The sequence below is a fragment of the Gossypium arboreum genome, chromosome 8 (genome assembly GCF_025698485.1).
Source record: "Gossypium arboreum isolate Shixiya-1 chromosome 8, ASM2569848v2, whole genome shotgun sequence".
Classification (NCBI taxonomy): Eukaryota; Viridiplantae; Streptophyta; class Magnoliopsida; order Malvales; family Malvaceae; genus Gossypium; species Gossypium arboreum.
The window spans coordinates 24,575,359-24,598,182 of record NC_069077.1 but is presented as its reverse complement, the minus strand read 5'-3'; the positions used below and the strand labels follow the sequence as shown (position 1 = coordinate 24,598,182).

Genomic DNA, 22,824 nt, shown 5'->3' with positions numbered 1-22,824 from the left:
TATTTTTAAAGCTGAAACAACCCACCATAATTTAAAAATTGGGGAATTTGCCTAATGCCACTCCAAAATTTTTAATTTTAAGGTTTATTTACCAAATAAATACTCTAAATTTTCCCTTACTTTATAAATAAACCCAATTTAATTAAAAAATTAAATTTAGCTCAAATTAACCCCAATAAAAATTATTTTAAAATTCTTTTTAACCCAAATTAATTATTTTCACTTATAATTATTTAATTACTTTAAAATTAATTTTCCAAAAATATTTTTATTTTTTCTGATTTTTTAATCAATTTTAGATGAAATTAACCTCCTAAATTAAATTAAAATTACTAGAAACCTCATAACCTAATTTCACACTCGGAACCTAAAAAATATACACGAAACTACTAGACCCGGTTTAGGGATATTACATATTGATACTGGTAAAGTGATATCAATAATTCTCTCAAGTGGTATTGATACCCGCTTGGAAAATCGATATCAAATTAGCTTACTATTTCTCATCTTAAAAACCCAACTTTCGGAAAATATCAGTACCAGTAAAAAAGTATCGATAATTTTACCCCGAGTATTGATACTCGTGGCAAACTATCAATACAAACTAGCGAAACTGACTTCTTGCACTTCACAAAATTGCAAAGGTATCATTTTTAAAACCCGAATATCGATACCTCTATTCCTGACCTTAAAAACACAACATATGTCATCACATAAATCATTCCAAACTAGTTTAAAACATCATGCATCAAATACAACAAATTTAGCACAAAAATGTCCCAAATATCAGTCTTAACATCATATTTCAAGTCCACAATTTCCAAGTATAATAGGCATGCAAACAACTAAAAATCATAGCAAAGCCAACATAACATCGACCACATTGTCTTTAATTCCCAAAACAAAAATAATCAAATCACACCTACTAATAGCAACTAAAGTTTCCGGCTTGGATTACCCCTCGAGACCACACCGCTCACATCAGCACTACTTATCTGCAATGGTTAAAAAGGAGTGGGTAAGCTTAACGAGCTTAGTGAATGCTTAGAACAACCACTACGCAAACAAGTCATTATGCATCGACTAAGCAGACATGTCACATATTTATCTCTAATATCATATTTAACATGTTTAATCATATTCCAATTATACTATTGCTCATTTATTGCATTAATCATGTAACACCCTAAACCCGGCCTAGGAGTTTAGATCGAATTCAGGATGCTACATTGGTCACTGAAGTGATCGTGAGAAAATTCTACAAAACCAGTCGACCTTAATTCCATTTCCAAAATCATTAATATCTTTACAAACCAAAAACATTTAATCGTTTAAAATCCATTCATTAAGGTTACCGTTAAGTCTGATAAATAACCAGAATAAATGAACGAATGAAAATCTAAAGTGGAAACTGTACCACAGTCTTATAAAACCTTACAACTCAAAAATAGTATAATCATGATATAATTTAGAAAGTAAAACCGAAATAAGCTTTTGAAGCCATGACCGTCCAAGACCTCCTCATACCGAGTCCAGCGTCAGAATTCAGAAAGGTACCTGAAAAGGGAAACAGAAGAGGGGGTGAGCTTCTCAAGCTTAGTGTAAGATCAAAATCGTCTAACTACAAAATCAAATACAAAAAGCCAGAAAACAGATGAAAAGCAGAACATACTTACAGCACTATACAAATCCAGATAGTAGGCTCGAAATAGAAGTTCCGAAAGTTATTACAATTCGAGCCACAACAACTCACAAACAGTCACAAGTACTATCAATCAAACAAAACATTCAGAGTTCTCGAAGTGCACACAGATATAGGTACCTTTTCGGAGGTTTAATTTCTCTTCTAAGTCTGTTTTTTGGTAATAGAATATTGTGGTGCTTATTGTCGTAAAGAAGCAACTCTACTCTGAGTTTCTATTTTAACCTAAGAAGTATACTCTATTTTAGATCCTGGATCAATCTGAAACTCCACCTGCTTCACATGTGTGTTTGAACTTTTCTAGTCTTTATTGAAAGAGTCTTTAAGAGGTAAGTTAGGCAACATAGCAGTTTTATAAAAAATAACATCTGTACTAATTACAACTTATATCCTTTAACATCAACTTTATAACCAAGAAAAAATATTTAATAGATATAGGCTCTAATTTCCCATTATCAACATGAGCTTACGCGGGACACCCAAAAATATTCAAATTAGAATAATCACTAGGAATACCAAATCATACCTCTTTTGGAGTTTTTTTTCTCAATGGCAATGGATAGAGATCAGTTAATCAAAAAACATATTGTAGAGGTCGCTTCAGCCCAGAAAGACTTCGGTAAATGACCATTTGACAACATGTATTGAACATTTCCATGATTTTTCTATTCATTCATTCTGCAATATCGTTTTGATGTGGAGTATGACGAACTTTTAAGTGTCTCATGATTCCTTCTTAATTTGCATAATTCATTAAACTCATCAGAACATAATTCCAAACCATTATCTGTGCGAAGGTGTTTTATCTATTTTCTTGTATGCTTCTCGATCATAGTTTTCAAATTCTTAAACGTGGGCAACATATCACTTTTTTGCTTTAAGAAAAATGCCCAAACTTTTCTGGAAAAATCATCAATGATCGCCAACATATAATTAGCTTCACCCCTCGAAGACACTTTAGATGGTCCCTAAAGTTCAGAATGAATATTGTCCATCGTTCCCTTCGTGTTATAGATTCCTCTGGTGAATCGAACTCTCTTTTACTTCCCAAAAACGCAGTGCTCACAAAACTTCAATTTACTAATGCCTTATCCATCAAGAAGTCCTCTTTTGTTCAATTCTTCCATGTCGTTCTTACTCATATCCTAAACACATATGCCAAAGTCTAGTAACATCATCATTTGACAAGGAAGAGGAAACGATAGCTGGATCATCAATAAAAGTTAAACCTTGTAACACATATAACTTGGAAGTCTTTCTTTACCCTTTCATCACAACGAGGGAGCCCTTGCTAATCTTCAGAACTCTACTTTCAGCTATGTACTTGTGCCCTTTTGAATCAAGAATTCTCAACAAAATCAAATTCCTCTTCAATTCTGGTACATGTTGTACGCCAGTAAGTATTCTAATGATTCCATTGAATATATTAATTTTGATCATGCCAATACCTACGATTTTACATAAAGCATTATTTCCCATCAAAACAACACCTTCAGACACAGTTTTGTATGTTGTAAATCAATCCCAATTGGGACTTATATGGAACGTGCAACCAAAATCGAAGATCCACTTCTCGTTCACTTTAGAGTTGTCTACAGAAGCAACTAGAAGTTCACCATCACTATAGTCTTCTGCTACATCAGCTTCACTAGATTGTTCTGGTTATTTTCCTTTTTGATTCGCAGCCTCCCTTTTGATCTTGTTCTGCAACTTATAGCACTCATACTTAATGTGCCCTTTCTTCTTGCAAAAGTTACAAGTTTTACCTCTGCTTGAAGATCTCGATCTACCCTTAGATTTACTGCAAGGATTTCATTCCTATGTCCTCCCACGATTATCATCAGTATTTCATTCTTGTCTTCCATGAATAATGAGACCCCTCTCTGAGAGTTAGATCCAACCACAAGATTTTTCATCTTGTCATACAAAGTTAAGGAAACATAGACTTCATAAACTATAAGAGATTCTCGGCTACACAAAATTGTATCTCTAAAGGTTGGATAAGACGGGGGCAACAAACAAAGTAGAATTAACCCTAAATCTTCTTTATCATACTGAACCTCCATGGCCTCTAAGTCTGAGAGAATTTCTTTAAACAAGATTAAGTGTTTGTGCACAGACGCACCTTCCTCCAAACGATGAGCATAAATATGTTGCTTCATATGCAACTTGCTAGTTAGGGTTTTCGACTTACATAGTTGCCCAAGCTTCTTCCATAATGCAGTGGTGGTCTTCTCCTTCAGCACACCCTGTAAAATTTCATTAGACAGATCCAGTTATAATTGCGTTAAAGCCTTTCGATCTTTACATCTCTTCTCTTCATCTGTCAATGTTGAAATCATCTTATCTAACCCTAGTGGGGCATCCTCTAAATCCATTTGCGCAAGAATTGCCTACATCTTTGCCTGCCACAACGCAAATCTAGTGTTGCGATCCAACAGAGGAATATCATACTTCATTATCACTATTACTGTGATCGAGACAAGCAACTCGAAAAACTCTGATACCAGTTTGTAGAACTAACATCGATAATGACAATATAGAACGATCGCAAAGCAAAAAAAAAAAAAATAAGAACACATAGATTTTACGTGGAAACCCTTTCGGGAAAAAAATTACGAGCAGAGGAGAAGAAAATTCACTAATTTCGAATTCGAATGATACAAGAGGAGTTAATTTATAGGTTGAAAAAACATTATTCTAATCAATGTCAAATAGATGAAGTGTAGTAAGGTTGAAAAATCTTATTCTAATTAATGTAAAATAATAATAAAAAGTATAGTTCTATATGGATTTTACTTTTATTTTATTTTACCACTTTATTTTATTTTAACAATGATCCGAGTCACTTAGCTCTAACAAAGAGTATTTGGAATAAGGAAATCTTGATAATCTTAATGATGTAGATTCAAGTCGAAATGATAATAAAGAGCACATGTTAAATATTAAAGAGGGACTAATCCGACAAATATGTACGAGAACAGTTAGATAAAGTTATATATAATGTTTATTTTCTTGCTATTTTTTTAGTAATCGTATATCAACTACTTTTTATATTGGCATAATACATATGATGATTTGATTTTAATTTTTGTTACATGTTTAAAAATTATTTTTATCATACTAATAATTTTTATATAAATTATATAATTGTATAATTATAATTTATACTACAAATATGGCATAACAATTACGATATAATTACATTTTATCAACCAAATATATGTAAAAAAATTACAATTTTTATTATTAAACTTTCATTCAACTATTCTATACATATTTAAATATGCAAAAAAATCCTAATTAATTTTACATGAGAACAATTTTACTCATTTAAGTTGTTTTGTACATAATAAAATCAAGTTTGACTAATTTAGGAATTTTTTGGATAGAATACTAAGTTATGAATTTCAAATTTGTTTTCCTCTTTTACTGTAAATAATTGTATTTTTATTTCCCAAAACTAATTAGCTGGTGTTATTAAATGTTAGCACATTGAATAAGGAAAGCATGAATACTAGTCCTTGAACCAAAAAGTTTTGCTTTATTCTATTTTGCTTTTTAATTTCCTGTTGATCAACTAAATAAAATCTGGAAAATGAATGGAGGAGGAAAGCCCACAACAAAATTCATTTTTAAAAAATAATTATTTTTATTAATAAAAGCAATACATTAAAACCATTTATCTGGCCAATTGATAAATTATTTTAATTGATACCTAATTATACCCTAAAATTTAATAAAATAAAGAGTTAAAACTTTTCATTTCGTAAAAACATTAATGAACAATGTAACAAATTCATATATTCATTTTTTTTTTTTGAACCAATCATCTAATTTTCAGTTAAGTTGTCAAAATAATTTGAAAAACACGCTAAATTAAATTAAAGAACAGTCAACTAAAGACGACATCGACACGCAATTTGAAAAGAATTACCACACGTGTCAATAAAGTACAGCGCGTGCCATTACGAGCACATTCAAGAGTGTTGAAATTGTATTAAAAAGAAAAAAAAAACGTCAACACCCGTATCGTTGTCGTATAAGATTAGAAGTGAAAAACAAGGTCGATATTTCTTGAAAGACCCTTTTTTATACTTTTTTTCATTTTTAATCCTTCTATTGTAATTTGACCCTTTCTGATCCTATATTTTCGAAATAGGTGGTTATTTTTTTGTTAATTTTTTCAGATAATTTGGAATGGTTTAATTTTAAAAATATGATGATTTGGCATATAAATTTTGATATTTTTATATGGTAACAATTTTTTACACGTTTAAAGAAAAGAAAACTGTATAATATTTATCCAAAACTAAAAATAATTGCAAAGTATACATGCCGCAGCATCATATATTTTAAAAAATCCAAGTGAAATTATTTAATAAAATTTAAAAATACACATTTTGAAAAAGTAAAAGGTTAAAAATGACAAATTTTAGCACATAAACTAAATTTCCCAAGAATGTTACAGGGACTTTCGTGAAATTTAACCAAAAGGGAAAAAAGGAAAGTTGGAAACTGATAATTAAATTTAAACAGTGAATCCCTTCTTATTTCGTTTTGATTTTTCTTTAATTTATCTCCATCATCTTCAGAAAAAAACATTTCATTTTACTCGTTTTAGACGACTCTCTGATATTCTCTCGGTCAAACTGTATTTTATTTCTAAATTTTTAAATTAATCTCCTTCTCTCCTAAGTTTCATAGATGCTATCATATACACTCCTTTCAAGCTTCCTTTCACTTTCCTAACAGAGCTTTCAGCTTTTAAAACAGAGGTCAGTTGTTTTTAATCTCTTTAAATTCCCTTAAATTCTTTTCTTCTTGTTCGATGATTTTATTTAATTTTTATTGTGTATTCGGGGTTTTTTCTACTCTTGGTATCTGATTGTTGGGTGTTCTTTGAAACCTGAAAAAAGTAAGCTGATTCTTCCTTTTCTTTCTTCAAACTTTAAAAAAAAAAAAAATAGACGCTTTTCATAGAGGAAAGTTTTTGCTATAAGTTTCTTAAATAACAAAAAAAAAAAACCCAGTAATTGTTTCCCAGAAGGAAACATAGACTGAGCTTTGATTTTGTAAAAGGATCAAAAAGATCCTATGTGTGTGTATATATATATTCTGATGTGAAACTAAAGTATGGTATCTTTCTCTCAGAATCTTGCTTTAGTATGAGAAAAAAATTCATGGAATTATTTCCCCTTTTTAATCTCTGACTGGAATCTCAACTTTCCTTTTTCATAATTTTACATGATAAAATTACAGATTATATACTGCTTTGTTGTCAAGAATTTGGAGAATTTAAATTGAAAAAAATAGTTATTTATATATAAAAAAATTCATTGCAGTTTCATGCTAATTCTCATTATACTGGGTTCTTGTTGTATTAATTTGTTGTGTTTTGCGCTTTTTTGCATTTTCAGTGCTTATATCCTTTCGATATTGCTTGCTTATTTGTTCATGGAGGGACTGAAATTCATCTGTTTTAAATTCATACATGAATTATCATTGTTAAACTGTTAGTTTTCTTTTTATTTCAGGTATTATTTTGATCGACTTCAATTATCGATAGTCAATAAAGTGATTTCTGGTTCCGGTTTGATTGATACAAACTATGAGTAGTCTCAAGTTGGGGGTGGAGGTGGTGGGGGCGCATGACCTGTTAGCCAAAGATGGGCAGGGATCATTCTGTGCCTTTGTGGAGCTCGAGTTCGATGGCCAGAGATGCCGGACCACTACTAAAGAGAAAGATCTCAATCCGGTATGGAACGAGAGTTTCTATTTCAATGTATCGGATCCAAACAAGTTGTCAAGCCTCCCACTTGAAGCTTTTGTTTACAACCATAACAAAGCAAACAACGCGAAGACTTGTCTTGGGAAGGTTCGACTCACTGCACCATCGTTCGTGAATTACTCCGATGCGGTTGTTTTGCACTACCCTCTTGAGAAACGAAGCATTTTCTCCCGTGCGAAAGGAGAGCTTGGTTTGAAAGTGTTTGTTACTGATGATCCTTCGATAAAACCTTCGAATCCACTTCCAGCCATGGAACCGGATGTAGTCCCGAAGTCAATTTCCAAAGAGAAAAATGGCAAAAGACACACATTTTTTCATCTTCCAAATGCAAAGCAGCCACAACAGCAGCAGCAAAAAGTTACCCCAGCACCACCCCAACAACAAATGAATTATGGAGTACATGAGATGAAATCCGGACCACAGGCGTTCCCGGGTTCATCATCTCAACCATTTGATTATGCTCTTAAAGAGACAAGTCCATTTCTTGGAGGAGGACGAATTGTTGGAGGCCGAGTCATACGAGGAGACAGACCAACCAGCACCTATGACCTTGTTGAGCAGATGAGATTCCTTTTTGTACGAGTGGTGAAAGCCCGAGATCTTCCTTCAAAAGATGCGACAGGCAGCCTCAATCCGTATGTTGAAGTGAAAGTAGGAAATTACAAAGGAATCACGAAGCATTATGAAAAGAAACAAAATCCAGAATGGAATCAGGTGTTTGCCTTTTCAAGGGAAACAGTGCAGTCATCTGTGCTAGAAGTTGTTGTGAAGGATAAGGATTTAGTGAAAGATGACTCTGTTGGGTTCGTGCGCATTGATCTCCACGAGGTTCCTACAAGGGTTCCACCTGATAGTCCGTTGGCTCCAGAATGGTATCGGTTAGAAGATAAGAAAGGAGAGAAAAAGAAAGGAGAACTGATGCTTGCAGTTTGGTATGGCACACAGGCTGATGAGGCTTTTCCCGATGCTTGGCATTCGGATGCTATTGCTCCAGGTGATAGCACTTCAGTTTCCCCGACATATATCCGCTCAAAGGTTTATCACTCTCCGAGACTGTGGTATGTCCGTGTCAATGTTATTGAGGCTCAAGACCTTGTTCCAGCTGACAAGAGCAGGTTTCCTGATGCATATGTTAAGGTTCAGATTGGTAACCAGATCTTAAAGACAAAACCAGTCCAAACTCGAAATATGAATCCAATCTGGAACGAAGAGTTTATGTTTGTTGCTGCCGAACCCTTCGAAGATCATCTGACTTTTACAGTTGAAGATCATGCAGGTCCTAATAAGGATGAGACCATTGGAAGGACTGTCATAGCATTGAACTCCATTGATAGGCGTGCTGATGATCGCTTTGTCCGTACCCGGTGGTACAACCTGGAGAAATCTTTATCCGATGCCATGGACAGTGATCGTGCAAAGAAGGATAAATTTCATAGTAGGCTCCATGTTTGTGTTTGCCTTGATGGAGGATACCATGTTCTTGATGAATCAACTCAGTATAGCAGTGATCTCCGGCCAACAGCAAAGCAGCTCTGGAAATCGTCAATTGGTGTTTTAGAACTCGGAATTTTGAATGCTGACGGGCTCCAACCAATGAAAACTAGAGACGGAAAAGGTACATCTGATACATATTGTGTTGCAAAGTATGGCCATAAATGGGTTCGAACTCGAACCATAGTAAATAGCTTGAATCCAAAATATAATGAGCAGTACACCTGGGAAGTTTATGATACAGCCACGGTTCTCACGGTGGGGGTCTTTGATAACTCTCAGATTGGAGGTTCCGATAATAGCAGAGATAACAAAATCGGAAAGGTACGGATTCGTATATCTACACTGGAAACTGGTCGTGTTTACACACACTGTTACCCGCTGCTGGTTCTTCACCCTTCTGGTGTCAAGAAATTGGGTGAACTCCATTTAGCAATACGATTTTCGTCAACATCGATGGTTAATATGATGTCTCAGTACTCGCTTCCTCTTCTGCCAAAGATGCACTACAAAAGGCCGTTGAGCGTGATACAGCAAGACATTCTGCGACATCAGGCTGTGAATATCGTGGCAGCTCGGCTTGGTCGGGCAGAACCTCCTCTCAGGAGAGAAGTAGTCGAATATATGTCCGATGCAAATGCTCACCTTTGGAGCATGAGGCGCAGCAAGGCAAACTTTTTGCGACTGACATCGGTCTTCTCGGGATTATTTTCGGCTGGAAAATGGTTTGGTGAAGTTTGCACGTGGAAGAACCCTATTACAACAGTGCTGGTTCATACCCTATTCGCAATGCTCGTTTGTTTCCCAGAGCTGATTTTACCAACGGTTTTCTTATACATGTTCCTTATAGGGGTTTGGAACTATCGTTATCGACCAAGGTACCCTCCTCATATGAACACTAGTCTTTCTTGTGCCGATGCAGTTTCTCCTGATGAGCTAGATGAAGAATTCGAGACCTTTCCTGCATCGAAAAGCTCGGATATAGTTCGGATGAGGTATGATCGTTTAAGGAGTGTCGCAGGGCGAATTCAGACTGTTGTTGGTGACATAGCTACACAAGGCGAGCGGCTTCAGGCACTCCTAAGCTGGCGGGATCCTCGTGCCACGACAATATTTGTGTTATTATGTCTGGTGGCTGCCATTGTTTTGTATGTCGCACCTTTTCAGATGATTGCTCTTCTTGCTGGGTTTTATGTTATGAGGCATCCCAGGTTTCGCCACAAGACACCTTCGGCACCGATCAATTTCTTCCGTCGTCTGCCTGCAAGGACAGATAGTATGTTGTAAATAGGTTGTGGGGTTTTCTTGGAACTGTGGACTTAACTTCGTGTTGTAAAAACATCGATTACAGCTGTTGCCTGACATGTTTTGGTGAATGCAAGTACCTACTTTATCTTTATGCATCCAATGTTAGCCGATATAAAATCCCAAGTCTGGCTACTGTATGCAAGAAATTGCAACCATATTTGTTACAATGATGGCCTGTTTATGAGTTCTGCACTATCCTCTGGCATAAAATTCTGATCTTATAGAGGTCATTTTTTTTTTAATTTTCTAAAACCGGAGCATTTTCAAATATAAATATACATAAAAATCGAGTCAGTTTCAAATTTTTCGTATATATGAAATAGAAAAATATTTAACAAACTAAATGGTTTCAAAAATAGATGTTTTGCTGAGAATTCGATTTTATAGTCGACACCTCCAAATTCTAACATTCACTTTATATTTTTCCATCTTCAAAGTTGGATGCTTGAGGTTAAAAGTAATAATATCATAAAATGATCCCTGAATTTTTCAAATTTCATAGCCGACACCTCCAAATTGCATCTTATATTTAAGTTTCATCTTAAAATTGCATTTAAATCTTAAATTCTATATTTCATATTTTAAAAATAATTGCATTTCAATATTTTAATTTTAAATTCTTGAAATAATTTTTAACTTAAATGAAAAATATTAAATAGCATATTATTTTTAAACATAATTTTAAAATTAATAAATTTTAAGGACTACGTTGGAAATATTAAGATTAAACTTACAAGTTACAGTTTTAAGATGGGCTAAAGTGAAATTTTATAAATTGTTAAGAGCTTTTATGATATTATTTCTTTTTAGATTCGAGCATGAAAAATTTGAGGTCGGAATTTATTAATTATAAATTGTTGGTGACATGCTTTGCTTTGTAATGTTGCGGCATTTGTACAACTTTTTTTTTTTAATTATATATATGGTATCCTGTAGAGAACATTTCTTTTATATATTGTCTCAACGCCTCGTAGAGGCTTAAAGCCGACAAGATCGGGGTACATAAATGTCAATAATGTCGAAAAGTAAAATAAAGATAACTAAAAACCATGGCTGCCTATAAAGAGGACTGAAGCATGTCTAATTTAAAACTGGTTCAAATTGGAGAAATGAAATGGTACCGATGGGATCAGTAGAAATCGTGAGTTCTAACTGTCTATCAAAGCTACAAATATCGGACCAAACCGCCGCTCTTGTCGACGAGTAAAATCAAGTGAGATTCCGTCAAGCTGAAAATCAGGCTGCCTGTAGCAGCGAACTTTGTACATTGCTTGTGAAACTATTAGAGGAAACGAGTCAACCGCGCATTAGATCGATGTCAACATGAGTGTTACGCATATCCATTGTTCGTGAACCAGGCCATACACCTGCTGGTGAAGTTGGAATCAGATTTTGACTTGGTGAAATGCCGGACGGAGATACTAGATTGTCGACACTCTGATTGTCCGAGTCATTTAGACATTCTTGACCTTCTGGTTTCTTGTTCTTTGCCTTTGGACCACCCCATTGAAAACTTCCAACAATCACCTAGTTCATTCATAAAAGGATGATTCAAACAGAAGTTCAATAACAAGTTGAATTAATTATAGATCACTTAGAAAAGAAAATTAATTATAAACCATAGATATCACAGCAACTGAAGAGTTACCTGAACCGGGCTTGCTGCAATAAGCATCCCTCCGACACCTCCACCAATGACGCGGCCATCAGGAGTGGCAAGGGAAACACTAAGAGCACCACTTCGGCTGCAAGAGCCATTGTTGCTGATCAGCAGGTAAGACCCTGATAGACATAATATCTCGAATCGCCCCTACAGATGTCAAAACCAGACAAGAAAAAATATATATTCATTCTTTTCAAAAGAGTTTCCAAGAGGGAAAAAGATCTAAAATGTCGGAATATTGAATAGCAAATATAGGTAATTATATGCTATCCAAGTGTGTTTCATGTAGAAAAAACAAGAAATTGAGAACCGGGTTATTGAGTGCCCAAACCTCATATGTAACAGTGCCACCCGAAGATGATGGCTGAAGAAGAGTTACAGTAGAGACAGCCCCGTTGGCTGACAAAATGCATACTGCTCTAGGCCCTTGCTGCGAAAATGACATTATCTTCGTTGCAATGTCCTGCACGAAAATGTTTTAAAAAGTTTAAAGGCAAAGGAACTTTCTTCTGGTTATACGATAACCTGCCGAACGATATTGTACCACATTTAAAGAATTTATACCTCAAAAAATGCTTCAAAACACAATATCGACTTTCATTACAGAAAAAAGAAAATACCTTAATGCACTTTTATGCCACTGTTAGTTCCTTATAAATGGCAAACTTTATTTCAATTTTATGAGAAGAGGTAGTGAAACAAAGGAAACTACTGTTCATAATATATTTTCATATATTTTCTAGCTACGTCTACTAGATCTGCATCATCATCATACTTTAAAATGAACAAATCTGGGTCACTTCCAAGCAAATGCATATCACAGTACAGATTGCCCGCTGGCTGCTGCCAGAAACGGCACTGAATCCTGATTTCACATGTAGTTAACTTAGTGGCTATAAACCCGGGTACCAATTAATAAAATCAAGAAAAGAAAATAGCATACTTCTCCTACTGCAACGGTGATGACGTGTGGAGTAAAACCCATCCCAGCTGAACCGGACAGCCAGTCACCTATCAAAACAATTAGATATTTGCAACATCATTGACATAGCAAGAACAAGAAAATACCCGAATTAAGCACCAAATAGCTCAAGGTAGCCCTTAAAGAAGCTTATGAATCCATCTAGCAAGCAGTGATATGAGATTACATGTTAAAACACCAAGGAGAATGAAATTTCAGCCGATAAGCGGTTAGTTACGAAAATTCTGCATTTATGTCACTTGCACATTTTTTAATCTAAAATTTCATGGATTATAGTGAGGCCAATAAGCTCTTAATGTATTAATTAAGTTATTTCTAGCCAAAGCAGCTTCTGACCCTACTCAGCTTGCATTTTAAATCAAATCAGTAAAAAAATAGGGAGCAGATCAGTTGGCAATATTACACAATCAAATTACTAAAATATGTGGACACTACAAAATCCTTTTTAAAATATGCCAAAAAGGTTTATTCCACCAAGTTGAACTGCCACTTCAAGCTACACTCCCCCTAATCATGCTCTACACATTTATAGAAGAGATAGGCCAAATGTCTTACCAAGGGAAGCTAACTGTTGCTTCCTTCCGGTACCCGGTGGCCGCCCTCTTCCTCGTTTTTGGCCCGGCGTTGTGGTCACGGGATGAGGAGCTGATGCAGGAGTCAGCGCCAACGAAACAGTCCCATCAGGACCGTACTTTCGTGGCCTTCCTCTTTTCCGTTTCACTGTCTCACTAGATGGCTGTGCTGAAGGTGTGCCTACATTGACACTATGAGGGGCGATTCCTGATGGAGACTCCATAGCTAAGGTTGATCCCACAGTAGTGACTGGAATACTTGATTGGTATTGTACATTTGGACTAGAGAACGGATGAATGCTTGGAGATCCGTGTATCCCAGACTCAGGTTCGGACCCTGACCCGGTTATTCCTCTTTGTTGCATATAGTAAGATGCAGACCCTGATAATGCCATGGCATCCCTTCGATCCATGCATTCACCTCCAATAACCTATACACTTGAATGATGCCTTCAAAATCAACTTTCAAACAAAAAAATTAACTAAAAAGGAGCTCCAAATTGGGTGAAAATAAAACAGCTGAAAAGCATATAGATCTTAGAACATGTTTGATGGTTTTCCAAGTTAAAATGCAAAGATGCATGCAAAAGATCAGGGAATTGAGCCAGAAAACAAACCAAGGAGATGCATTTAGCGTTTACAAGCAAAGCACTTTGAATCTAGACATGAAAAAAATGAAGCGCCATAATTAGAGAAAGTAAGTAGCGAAAACAGCAATGAAGAAATTACAAAGATTAAGAGTGGAAAATTGGGAAGAGGTGAGAAGTTTAAAGGAAAAGAGACAAAAATGCAAGCTGTTTTACAGCTTACCAAACCACGGGAAACGAAGAAAAAGGCGTCATGTTAAAGATATAAAGGAGATGGGAAACTAAAAACCAGGTCCACACACTCACCAACCTTTAAGACAAAGCATCTTCCACAGCTAAAACCCAGACCTTAACACACTTCAAAAATCACAACCCAAAGAAAGCGATTTGCTCCCTAACATAATTATGTAAATAATAATAATAATAATAATGAAAGAAGCAAACAAAAGTTGAAGACAATGCCATAAAATAAAGTCAAACTAAGTTGAAAAGAAAAACTAAGAGAAACAAAGCAGAAACGGTTGAACTTTTTGCTCCTTTTTTTTTTCCCAAAAAAAAGTAACTTACATTAGTAAACTAGGGTTAAAGGTTCAGACTTTTGAAAGTAGGAAGCTGTGAAGAAGATGGGTTCTTTACCTTGTTTTCAAAAAGGAAAGATTGACGGAGGTTAAGGGAATTAAAAGCAGAGAGAGAAATGAAGAAGAGAGGCCATTTTTCGAGTGAAGAAGGTGAGAAGAAAGGCGTTTATTTATTACTTACAGTACAGAAAAGAAAAAAGAAAAAAAAAAGCTCCTTCCCTTTGCATACAGAGGTACGTATCGGGATGCATATGTATTTCTAGGGCAGAGCTTTCTCTTTCTCCTTAAATCTCTCTCTCTCTCTCTCTCTCTCTCTCTCTCTCTCTCTCTCTCTCCTCCATTATAAAAGCTGTTTCTTTCCTTTTTGTTCTTGGTTTCTCTTTCTTGCTATCAAAAAAGTTTCTTTTATCTTTGCTTTCCTCTCTACAGTGCGAGGAAGGGAGTTGCTGTAATTGGTGTTGGATGTGTGATAGGTTACATGCCACTTTTAATCATACCATTCAATTCAAATTCGAATTTTCAAAATCACTATTACAATTGTCACGACTTTCGAAATCTTTATTATTCATAAATAATTAAACAGACATAAAATACATCTTAATTTTGAGATGTTTTAAGATATAAATGACACGTCTGCGGACATTTGTCTAGGATCGTAATTCGGTTTCTTAAATTTTTTTCAAAAAAAATAAGGCCTTGCTTTTTTTTTTTCTTGCACTCGTTTAAGTATTTAAATTTTCACAATATATCAAAAATGTTAATTTTAAAAAAATAATTAATCTCTTACTTTTTTTAACTTAATTAGGTAATTAAAATTTTAAAATACATAAAAAAAAGCCCTCAAATTGTTTCAAAAACAATTAAGCTCTTGGTTTTTACACTCAATTGAGTACTTAAATCACCTCTAATTTTTTAGTTAAAGCCACCGCCACATGTCATATTGTGTTACGACACATGATAGTGCTAACTGAAAAAAACAGGTGTTGTTAACTTTAACGATCAACGGTTAAAGTTAATGGTTAAAGGTCTTTTTATGTATTTTTAATTTTTATGATTTTTATAAAATTCTACAATATTTTATAATTTTTTACAATTTTCATTCTAATTTTTAATAAAATTAAAATATTTTATATTTTTATTAAAATTTAATAATTTTTATAACTTTTATTGATTTTTATTTTTTATAATTTTTTGCCACATGTCATGCCAGGATTGTGACATGAGGTGGCTTTAACTGAAAAAAATTAGAGCAATTAACTTTAATAGTCAATTGTTAAAGTTAACGGCCAAAGAACCTTTTTGATGTATTTTACAGTTCAAATATCTAATTGAGTGAAAAAAATTCAGGGGCTTAATTATTTTTTTTCAAAAAGTTTGAAGGTCTTTCTAATACGTTTTGAAAGTTCAAATACCCAATTAAGTGCAAAAAAAAAATGGCTTAATTGTTTTTTTTTAAGTTTGAGGGCATTTTTGATGCATTTTAAAAGTTCAAATATCCAATTAAGTGCAAAAAAAAAAAAAAAAGAAGAAGAAAAAGAAGAAGAAGCAAGGGTTTAATTGCTCTTTTTGAAAAAGTTTGAGGATATATACACCCTTAAGCCAAAAATTATAATTTTTATATGTATTTGGTTGATAGATTGTAATTACATTGTAATTTCATAGATCATGTTTAGTAATAGAAGTTGTAGTTACTATAGAAATATTATTAATATGATAAAATAATTTCTAAACAAGTAAAATAAAATTAAAATAAAATCATAATATGTATTATGTTAGCCTAAAAGAGTAGTTGATAATACAACTACTATTACAAGTAACAAGAAAAATAAAAATTATATATAATTTTATCTAATTGTTTCCTAATACATATTTTTCAAATTATTCTCTTTAATATTTAACATATGCTTTTTATCATTATTTGTTGGTCATTGACCAAGTTTATCATCATTATCTAATTTTTAATATGCATCATTATGATTGTTAAGATCTCCTTCTTCCATTTAGTTTTTGAAGTATAGATCATTCCAATTCTATCTATGATTGAAGTTATAAAATATGCAACATGCTAATACGATTCAACCTTGTTTTTTTATGCTATACCAAGATGACGTTGTTAATATGATAAATATATGTTTAGAACAACAAATATTTGCTCAACCACATTTTGAAGCATCGAATGTATCAAATAAAAGAGTTTGTGAGCTGCCTGTGGTGCTTGCATCTAGCATCAAGAGTTTGTGAGCTGCCTGTGGTGCTTGTATCTAGCATCATTCTCTCAAAAGGTATCATATCCTACAATATGGTGCAAGAATATCTTTTGTTTTTACATAATTAACATCAACCTTATAATATTCGAGTTCACAGTCCAAATAATTTGTAGCTTTAATTACAAAAGAACTTATATAAACTTAATCGGGAGAACGACTTATGCTATGTTATATCATTTTTATAATACGTAAATTAAGTAAAAATAATATATTATTTATAATATATAACCTTCATAAATAAAGTTTTATAAAGTATTTAATAATTTTCATAACGGAGAAATACTTATAAATATCGATTTTTTTAAAATTACTAAATGGGCTGATTTTTTGAAAAATTACAAGATTAGGTCAAAATAACAAAAACGCTTCTAGTTGGAAGCGCTTTCCACAACGGTTACCTGTCCCAATAGCTACCCCACCCAATGGTTATTTAAATAGCCATTGAAACCCCCACTAATAGCTCTTTTTATATATATAAAAACCCCTAATTCTTTTCTTTTTTTTCGATTCAATCTCAACTATCTATGTCTCATATTCACATATCTCTCTCAAATTTCTCTCAATTCCTTCTTAATTTCCCAATAGCTACCCCACCCAATGGTTATTTAAATAGCCATTGAAACCTCCCACTAATAGCTCTTTTTTTTTTCTATATAAACCCCTAATTCTTTTCTTTTTTTTTCAATTCAATCTCAACTATCTATGTCTCAGATTCACAAATCTCTCTCAAATTTCTCTCAATTCCTTCTTAATTTCTCACTCAATTTTTATTCTCTCAACTCATTTTTTTAATTAAAAATGTATTAAGGTTTTTTTTTTTATTTTTTCTTTTACAATTTATTTTTTGTTTTTCGAAATTAGTAATGGCAAAATCTCTAATCCATTTGAATAGAAAAATCTCAAATCAAAACCACTAACTGAGTGCCGTGTCAAGGTCTAGTATTTTGTATTACCACCAAACCCCAATTCTTGGACGTTCTGTCTACCACAGTTGAAATCTAGGGTTGAAATTGATGAGTGTCTTCCTATTGATTATTTCGGGATATCATAATAGGAACTTTCTAACAAAGTAGTGACCCACCACACAAATGTGTTGATGGACTCTCGATTTCTTCTTTCATTTCGGCCTCTTAAACTAGAACGTATGTTGACCTCCAAGCGCCTTCATCTGTGTTTGCAAAATCCATATATAACTTGAGTATTGGTAATCCATTAGCAATATGTATCTGCACCATTGCCTCCAACCCCCTTGTGCCTATGATATCAAAAGCGTCATATTTGACTAGGTCGACTGAAGCACAAAATCGATATTTCAGTGACAATACTCTCATCTAGTTGGATCCGATGATTTTTTCTCCTAATTTTTCCACACAGCTCTTGCAATTGTATATTTGAGTTAAATGCCAACTGCTTTGTGTTCTTCGATAAAAAATAACCCCATTCTCAGTGTCACAGACTTCACTGTTGTAATAAAAAATAGTATTAATTCGTCCACTCATTTTCAACAAAATAACCCTACTTAAAAAATCAAAACCCTAACCCTAAGAAAATAGGACCAGAAGGAAAACACTTCTAGCTAGAAGCCTTTTTCTGCCAATCCGCTAAAAACACTTCCAGTTATTTCGACCTAGTTCTGTAAAATTTTTCAAAAATTGACCTAATTCAGTAATTTTTTTTAAAAATCAGTATTTTTGAGAAATTTCCTCTTTTATAACACTTCTTATAAATAATATAATTTTTTCATAACTTTAGAAAGTTATATTTTATAGATAAGTTATGGTAAAAAAAACTATAACATTTTCTTTTGAATAAGTATATTATTTTTATAATATATAACATGAACACATAAAATAAGTCATATCCATATTTCTTGGTCATAATTTTTATAAATAAATATATTGTAACACTTTTATAACATGTAAATTATTTTTATAATATCTTTTTAATCAAAACATTAGAAATTTTAGGATTTAAATAATATATTTTTATTACATTATAAAATTCACAAATTATTTTTATAATATAGTTTTTAAGGTTTATAATATAAGAATTTTTTTCTTAATGATTTCAAACACTCATACACGTTCATGCTTATAATATAATTTTTATAATTTGTATTAAAATAATTTTTAAAATTAGATTTGATTGTAATTACCTACGTGATTACTCTAATTCTCACTATTCTCTAAGAATTAAAAGTGTAACTGAGGTGCTCTGATTACACCTAATTCGATGGGACACACCAACTACAATGGTTAACCAAACATGCCACCGAGTGTAATTACAAGCAATTTCATCTAAGTCTAATTATTAGGTAGCTTTCCAACACTACCTTAGTTTGGTTCTCGATTTTTATATTGATTTTGGAATATAGATTTTTAGACTTATTTTAATATGACTTTTAGATATTATTTGGTAAAATTTTAAAGTCTTTTTCATAAATATTTATATAAATTAAGCTTTCAAATAAATAAAAATAAGTGTAAACTATAGAATTTGTCACCCAACTATTAGCGTCTTTCTGTTTTGGTCACTCAACAATAAAATTTTTCAATTTAGTCACTAACATTTTAGATCATTTCTATTTTGGTCACTCCCCCTTAAATGGTTAACGCGAGTGATGATGTGATGTTTTTCTTGTGACAACCCGAATTAGGGCCTAATCGGAATAGTGGTTTCGTGACCACAAATCCGAGATAGAAATAATTGTTTTATAATTATTTTGGGGTTTATGATATGATTGCATGATTGTGTGAAAATTTCGTGATGAAATTCTATGCCTAAAGTGCTTAAATTGAAAGTAGGGACTAAATCGAATAAGTTGCAAAATTTGCATCCCGAAGTTTTAGTATGAAATTGTTTTGGAATATTAATTAGGAGGTCTTAAATAGCAATTTGACCAATTTTAAGTTCATGGACAAAATTAGGACAAGGAAGGAATTTTGAAAGTTTAGTAAGGAGGGCATTTTGGTCATTTGGATATTAAATGAAATAAAATGGGAAAAATAACACAAAATTGGTCATCATCCTCCTTAGTTGCTGCCGAATTCTCCTCTCTCCATAGCTAGGGTTTCTTCAACTTTCAAGCTCCATAATCAAGAAAGACGCGAATTGATCTCGAGCAGGGAAGGAAAAAGTTTTGGACTAAATTGCAAAATTTCCACATTTTGCACCAAGGTAAGTTTGTATGTAAATATTACAATAATTTCATGTACATTCTTATATTTCAGCCTATTATATAAATATACTAGCTGATGTTAAAATATAAATCGACTATTGGAAGAATGGAAATAAATATAGAGAGATCCGGTTGAACATTTGAGAGATCGAATGAAATAGAGGGCGTAGCTAGGTCACATGTATGATGCTGAGTGCACATCATGTGTACAAGAAAGCTACGAGACACCACAGTAGTAGCTAGGTCACATGTGTGATACGAGATGTATCCCATGTAGACAAGAGAGCTACGTGAAAGATAAATGTAGCTAGGTCGCATGCGTGATTCCAAGTGAAGGACACCATGTAGACAAGAGAGCTACGTGAAAGATAAATGTAGCTAGGTCGCATGCGTGATTCCAAGTGAAGGACACCATGTAGACAAGAGAGCTACGAGACAAATCGGTTGGGTCGCATGAGTGGTACTAAGTGTTCACCATGTGTACAAGAGAGCCGAACTAAACGAAGTATGATGGTGGAGCTGTGTCTTGAAACCATTAAATATCGAGGATTGATCCGAATTGTTCAACGGGATGGTTTTGTGGTGATATTGTGGTTTGGACCTACACTTATGGTGAATGAAATGTGGTGAAAATGATTTGTGGTATATACATATATAAGATAAAATGAGGTTAGCATAAAGAATGTGTGAAAGAGTGAAATTAGCATTAAAACTGTTTTTAGATGGTAGCAGTGACGTGATTTTGAAAAATCACCAAAAATAGGAGGAATATAATTAGAGGTTGAATGAGATGTGAAATTAAAGTTTAATGAGTCTACTTTCATATAAAAGAAACAGAGCAAGCAAAGGAGTTCTATATTTTGAGATATTTATAATTGTATGTGACTTGCTCAGGATGAATACGTGATCCCTGTTCTAACTTTGAAAAATCATTAAAATTGTACAAGGAAAATTAAGAAATATAGTTTACATGCCTAAATTCCTTATTGAGACTAATTTTAAATGAAATAGACCTCAGGGTTGTTTGAATTGTGTACTGAGAGATATTCAATTCGTAGTGAACAGAGGTCAGATCAGTCGAGCTGTGTAACAGGGAAACTTTAACTAATAAACTGTACTAATCGGCTGAACCAAAAATTATAGAAAAAATTAGCAAAAAGCTTTATGAGTCTAGATTCAGGAAATTTTACGGATTTGAATTTCGAGTTTTGTAACCCGAGTTATGATTTATTTAGTGAATATGATGCAGTAGAGACAGCTAAATCAAAGTGGAATGAATAGTGAAGTTAAAGTAGATAAACTTGAATTGTTGTGTAAACATGTTAGATTCTTTAATTAGTATTTACATACTTACTTACTAAGCTATAAGCTTACTTTGTTTCTCTCTTTTGTCTTATAGTGTTCTTGACTTGCTCGGGAGTTAAGGATCGTGAAGATCTATCCGCACTATCATACTTTAGGGTATTTGAACTAAACGTTTTGAATTATGGCATGTATAGTAGGCTTAATTATTTTGTTACGTGTCATATTTGTCTAGGTTAAAATATTAGTTACAGATATTTCGACCAGATACTTTGTACAAGCCATTAAAGTGGGCTAATATTGTTCAAGACATATGTTATACGATGCACTATCAAATTGGATGACATATTTACATCTCGATTATGTTTAATGGTATGTGTTATGTTCTGGTAATACCTTATATCCTGTTCCGGCGACGGTAACGGGTAAGGGGTGTTACATTTCTAACTAGTATAATAACACATTTAATCCTCAATATTACACATTCTATCAATTTGATCCTAATTCTAAATAATTCAATAAATTTAACCCTTCACATTTATAGATTCTATTAATTTGATCCTTAGGCACATATAATTAAAAATACTTATAACTATATTTAAACACCTAATTAAATCTTGATAAACTTTTATGTAAATTTATGATTTTGATAAACCCAAAAAATGCAGAACCCCCAAAACTCATAAATTTGTTATTTTTATAAATTTCATTTATGATCTTGCTAATAGCATTCTCAATCGAGGAACATAAATTTTCTTGTGAAACCTAACAAAAATTAACAAATAAAAAGAAAAACGAAAAAGCTTTTATTGTAAAATTTATATTCATCTAATTTGTTTGCACTTTATTTAGAAAAAGATGTAAAATTTTCAAGTTTTTGATTTTTCTAACTTGAATTTTAGATTTTTTTTTATTTTTTTATAACTCTATTTTTATATAATTTTTATATTTTTTAAAAATTATATAATTTTTATATATTTTCTTTTAAAATTTTAAATATTTTTATAAAAATAGATTATGACATCATTAGTGCCACATCACAACCTAAGAGTGTCATTTGTCATATATTTAACATTGTTACAAAAAAGTACCAAAAAACCCTTGACAGAATGAAAATTTGAGTACAACTTAGGACAAAAAAATCATAACTACCAACTTGAGAAAAGGTGTCAAGTTCAGGGGTTAAATGCATATTTGAGCTTTATAGTTATAGTTAAATATGAACACATATAATATTATTTGTATAAATATATAAATGATATTATAATGTGTACTTTTCATAATATATAATTTATATTTAATTAGATGTGTTTGAGGATCAAATTGATATAATGTGTAAATATAGAGGACTAAATGTGTTATTATGCCAGTTAAAAGTCTGTTATGAAGAGTGACCAAAATAG

At 32.8% G+C, this 22,824-nt stretch overlaps 2 protein-coding genes across 21 annotated transcripts; one reads left to right on the top strand and one right to left on the bottom strand.

Moving 5' to 3' along the window:
* Window positions 1–6,254: 6,254 nt before the first annotated feature.
* LOC108469863 (FT-interacting protein 3-like) lies at window positions 6,255–10,409 on the top strand. Of its 2 annotated transcripts, none has more exons than XM_017770936.2 (2): window positions 6,255–6,480; window positions 7,240–10,409. In XM_017770936.2, the coding sequence occupies exon 2, from the start codon at window positions 7,314–7,316 to the stop codon at window positions 10,269–10,271; it is 2,958 nt and encodes a 985-aa protein (XP_017626425.1). In that variant the 5' UTR covers window positions 6,255–6,480; window positions 7,240–7,313; the 3' UTR covers window positions 10,272–10,409. The 2 variants fall into 2 exon arrangements, with proteins under 2 accessions (XP_017626425.1, XP_017626427.1); XM_017770938.2 differs by having other exon boundaries at window positions 6,266–6,620.
* Window positions 9,960–15,183, bottom strand: LOC108469985 (AT-hook motif nuclear-localized protein 9-like). 19 transcript variants are annotated; one of them, XM_017771144.2, is made up of 7 exons: window positions 14,407–15,183; window positions 14,127–14,168; window positions 13,493–13,940; window positions 12,899–12,966; window positions 12,287–12,418; window positions 11,941–12,102; window positions 9,960–11,819 (listed from the first exon to the last, which is right to left on the bottom strand). In XM_017771144.2, exons 3-7 carry the CDS (start codon window positions 13,920–13,922, stop codon window positions 11,589–11,591), a joined length of 1,023 nt encoding a protein of 340 aa, XP_017626633.1. In that variant the 5' UTR covers window positions 13,923–13,940; window positions 14,127–14,168; window positions 14,407–15,183; the 3' UTR covers window positions 9,960–11,588. The 19 variants fall into 19 exon arrangements, with proteins under 19 accessions (XP_017626633.1, XP_052874008.1, XP_017626634.1 ...); XM_053018048.1 differs by having other exon boundaries at window positions 13,493–13,959; window positions 14,733–15,183; XM_017771145.2 differs by having other exon boundaries at window positions 13,493–13,947; window positions 14,733–15,183.
* Between the last annotated feature and the right edge of the window lie 7,641 nt (window positions 15,184–22,824).

Bases quoted from the DNA above. Each gene is read 5' to 3' on its own strand.
- LOC108469863 (XM_017770936.2), top strand. From the start codon at position 7,314: ATGAGTAGTCTCAAGTTGGGGGTGGAGGTGGTGGGGGCGCATGACCTG.
- LOC108469985 (XM_017771144.2), bottom strand. From the start codon at position 13,922: ATGGATCGAAGGGATGCCATGGCATTATCAGGGTCTGCATCTTACTAT. The intron at 12,419-12,898 runs GTATGCTATTTT...ATTTTCGTGCAG, and splicing joins TCACCGTTGCAGTAGGAGAA to GACATTGCAACGAAGATAAT. The intron at 12,103-12,286 runs GTTTGGGCACTC...TGACATCTGTAG, and splicing joins GTGGCACTGTTACATATGAG to GGGCGATTCGAGATATTATG.